Below are 3,695 nucleotides of genomic sequence, written 5' to 3'. Positions count from 1 at the left end.
CGATTCATCTGGTTGATTTACTTCATGATTAGCAACGGCAAATGGTACAAACCAATGTGTTTCCATTAGCCCTGAATGTATTTTGGACTTGGGTTGGGTTAATGTTGACCCCTGACCTAACTCTAATCGATCCAAACATAATTGGCCCAACGTGGCACGTATATCTCATATGGCCCAACATAAATTGGGTTTCGGATCCCCGCCGTCCCTAGTTCATTTCAATCTGACAGGCTTTAAGATGCGTACGAGGCGCTGCGTTGATGGTGGCAGCATCTGATTCCAAGCACATAACACCTGACGACACGCATTGTGAAGGAAAAATACCGCCTGCCATTTCAGTCTCATCTCGACAGCCAAAATTGGTTGGCTTTGCAACGCCCTCTTCATGTACAGACGACTTCCGCAACGAACTCACCGTCTAATTTATTACACCAACCATCCATCACAGCGTCAACGAGATCGTTGTTCAATACGGCAGTAGGTCCCCCACAAGCTCCTCCATCAACAACACCAGCACCAGTCCCTCCACCTCCGACCCTACCTCCTTCTCCTGCTCTTGGAAGCATCGCCACCGCCGGTTCCTCTCCATTTCCCTCAGCGTCGCCTCCCCGTGGTAGTCGTCCAGGTCCCGGCACCCGGCGCCCTCGATCCAGCCCCTCGCGGTGTCCAACAGTGGTCGCTCGGCCGGACCATGGTGCGCGGTGGGGTTCATCGGCCGAGCGTCATCGCCGGAGCAGGGCAGCCCTTGGATGAAGAAGTCCAGCAGCAGCTTCTCGATGCTGCCATGGGCGTCCACGTGGCAGACGTCCTTTAGCTCTCCGAGTAGGCCCCACGCCTTCCTTTCTCGTCGATCCCGCTCCTCCTCCTCCTCCTCCTCCTCGTCGGTGTCCAATGAAGCCAGGTGGTTAGTGGAGTCGTAGAGGTCATCAGAGTTGGCCACGTGACGGTCGAGATCGATCGAGTCCAGATTAGCGAGGGACTCGAACCGTCTGATGTTCTGCAGCAGCTGCAGCTTCGTTCCTGTGCCCACACACGATCCATCCACGTTAGCTGGATTCTTCTTCCTATTCATATCTTACCAATACACACATGGCACAGAGGCGACCGTCTCACTGTAGTAGCAGAAACATGCGGAACAAAACCTACTAACGAGGGATCAATAATAGGACTATAAAGAAGACTCGAACAGGGTGAGGGTGCCAATGTATCTGTGGCTAAGGGTGGCGAGTCCCAGTCTGGGCTCGCATCCACATGCCAAAAGACTAGGGAAGGGGATGATGGCGGAACACAAGAACCCTTGATGCCTTGAGCTCAGCAGCAAGAACGTAGAGAGACAGAGCCTAACTGCTCCACCTCAACCACCAACACATTATATCCGCATGATGTGGCCGCTTTTTGATACGGATTAATGGAGGACGACTTGCTTCTGAAACTTTGAAGTCAGGCACGAAAATAGAAGAGATCATAAATGAGAAATTTAAGTCACATACTTTCTAGTTTGGCGAGGCTGTGGTGGAACGAAGGAGACGCGGTGTCATCATCATCGTCATCCTCCTCCTCATCCTCTTCGGAGGGGAAGTCCATCACTGACACCGGACTCAGCTGTTCCTTCTCCTCCTCCTCAGAGTGGCATGCCGGAGACTCCTCACCCTGGCCTTCCGTTGCCTATTTTTTCGTGTAAAAGAAATGCCGATGAGTAAAAGACAAAAACTCATTTGGTTCCAAAAAAAAAAAAGGGGCGACTGCCAAGGCAAGGCCAAAAAAGTGGAGCACGCGTGGTCGAGGTCGCCTCCAATGGGAGCCTTATCGTAGCTTTTGGAATTAAAAGAATATCCCCACCGAGCCAGCAAACCAATTAGGTGTGCCAACAAGGGGAGGAATTACAGCCTTTTTTAACTGCACCTCTCTAGCTAGGTTCGATTCCTCACCCACTGACCACTTCCATGTAATTCCAGTTTCTTTCTCAAGTAGACGACAAATCAGGCTACCACAAAAGACATCGGCCATTGCTTTTCCCCAGCTTTTGCTTTAATCTATATTTCACGTACCGTTTTGTTTGTGGTTCTCAACCTCCACTGCCTATTTTGTTGTTCCTCCGGCGGTAGGGAGGGAAGAGGCTTTCGCGGATGTAAAGTTATGGGTTGGCAAGTTCAAACAGTGGTAAAAAGGATGCGACAAGGTCGGGACCATCGGCCAGACGGTGATGTGGAAAGCTAAGGGATGGGTCCCAGGTCTAATCAACCATCGTAACCGCCCATGCGGTCGGCCCACGAGGTCGGCCCACGGAGGTGAGAGGGGTGGCCCCTCGAATAATTTAAGGGTATTAAATAAAACCAACGCTCACCTTGGTGCCGGCGACGCTCGCTGCGGCATCCTCTTGGACGCTGTTCCGCCCCTTGGGGCTGCGATTTGGGCTCGCCAGCGGAGAGTCATCCTTGACGTCCATGGCGGCGGCGGTGGTAGAGCCGGTGGCGGCTTCTGTGTCGCCGGAACTGGCATTGGAGGACGGAACGAAGTCCGAGCTACAGGAGTCGGATTCCTTGTCGCTGCTGCAGCTGCTGACGACTGGTGACGGGAAGTCGAACGACCTTCGTTCGTCGCCGACCTCATCCTCCTCTTCCTCCTGAAACGACCTGAGCCGTACGATGTTCCTCAGATTCACCCTGTTCTCCTCCTCATTCCCTCTCCGCCTCCAAAAGCTTCCCCTCAGCCTCTTCGAAAAGCTGCTCGACCGCAATCCCTCATCCCCAGACCGGCGCGCTCCTCCGGAAGCGGCTACGTGCAGCAGCCTGACAGCGTTGAACATGGCAGAGATCAGGGGGCTCATGGATCGAGTCCGCGGCAGCTCCCGTCCAGCGCCGCCACGGAGTTCCGCGTCCAGCAGGCACCGCACGGTCGCGGCGTCTTCGGCCCGACGAGGGACGCACCGGAACCCGGCGCTGCTGGTCTCGGAATTCCAGTCCAGCTCAAGGTAGTCCTTGAGCATTAGCGGCTTCCGAGACATCATTTATCTCCAATTCTAACCACACTCACGAAGAAAAAAAACAAATCTTTTTCTTCTTTCTTCTTTGTTCTTTGGTGGAAGGAGAGAGATTGGGGATGTGGAAGGAGGGAGTGCGATACGAGTATTTATCGGGCGGAAGTGGAAAGCGAAGGAGAGACGCAGCTTCGGAGGCGGAGGTCTCCTGATGAAGAAAAACCAGAGCGACACAGAGAGTAGAAGGAAGGAGGAGAGAAGGAATCCATGCGCAAGCTTATAACGTAGCAGAACAAATACGCACAAAACCTAAACAAAACGCAAAGGAGGGAAGCAGAGCAGAGAGCACGTTCGCCGCTTCTCTTGCCTATCCCCCTCCGCTCAGCACGGAGTTTATTCATAGTCGGTGGGCAAGCGTATACGACCGAATCTTTATGCGTATATGCATTGTCGACCTACCCACACTTGTTATTGGACTTGAAACGACCCCGCGAGTAGGGACTTCTGGTGGGTCCCGTTATCTTCTCCAATTGGAAGGATTGGTTGAGTTCCGCGTTAGTAACGCTAGCTAATGTAAGCGAATTTCGAGTCCAAGTTCCGAGAGAAATATAGGTGTTTTATTGTGGCCTGAAATTAATATTGAAGGTGACACATTGGGGTAGACATGTGGTCACATAGATAATATATGCTTCATAGACGATGATCAATATAAAAAAAA

The 3,695-nt window shown here is 52.5% G+C and overlaps 1 protein-coding gene across 1 annotated transcript; it reads right to left on the bottom strand.

The window, feature by feature from the left end:
- Nucleotides 1-307: 307 nt before the first annotated feature.
- LOC103976091 (uncharacterized) lies at nucleotides 308-3,405 on the bottom strand. The gene is made up of 3 exons (XM_009391281.3): nucleotides 2,345-3,405; nucleotides 1,491-1,665; nucleotides 308-1,020 (listed from the first exon to the last, which is right to left on the bottom strand). The coding sequence occupies exons 1-3, from the start codon at nucleotides 3,005-3,007 to the stop codon at nucleotides 467-469; spliced, it is 1,392 nt and encodes a 463-aa protein (XP_009389556.1). The 5' UTR covers nucleotides 3,008-3,405; the 3' UTR covers nucleotides 308-466.
- Nucleotides 3,406-3,695: the final 290 nt, after the last annotated feature.

This window comes from Musa acuminata, chromosome BXJ3-4 (assembly GCF_036884655.1).
Source record: "Musa acuminata AAA Group cultivar baxijiao chromosome BXJ3-4, Cavendish_Baxijiao_AAA, whole genome shotgun sequence".
Taxonomy (NCBI): Eukaryota; Viridiplantae; Streptophyta; class Magnoliopsida; order Zingiberales; family Musaceae; genus Musa; species Musa acuminata.
This window is presented reverse-complemented; position numbering and strand designations above follow the sequence as displayed.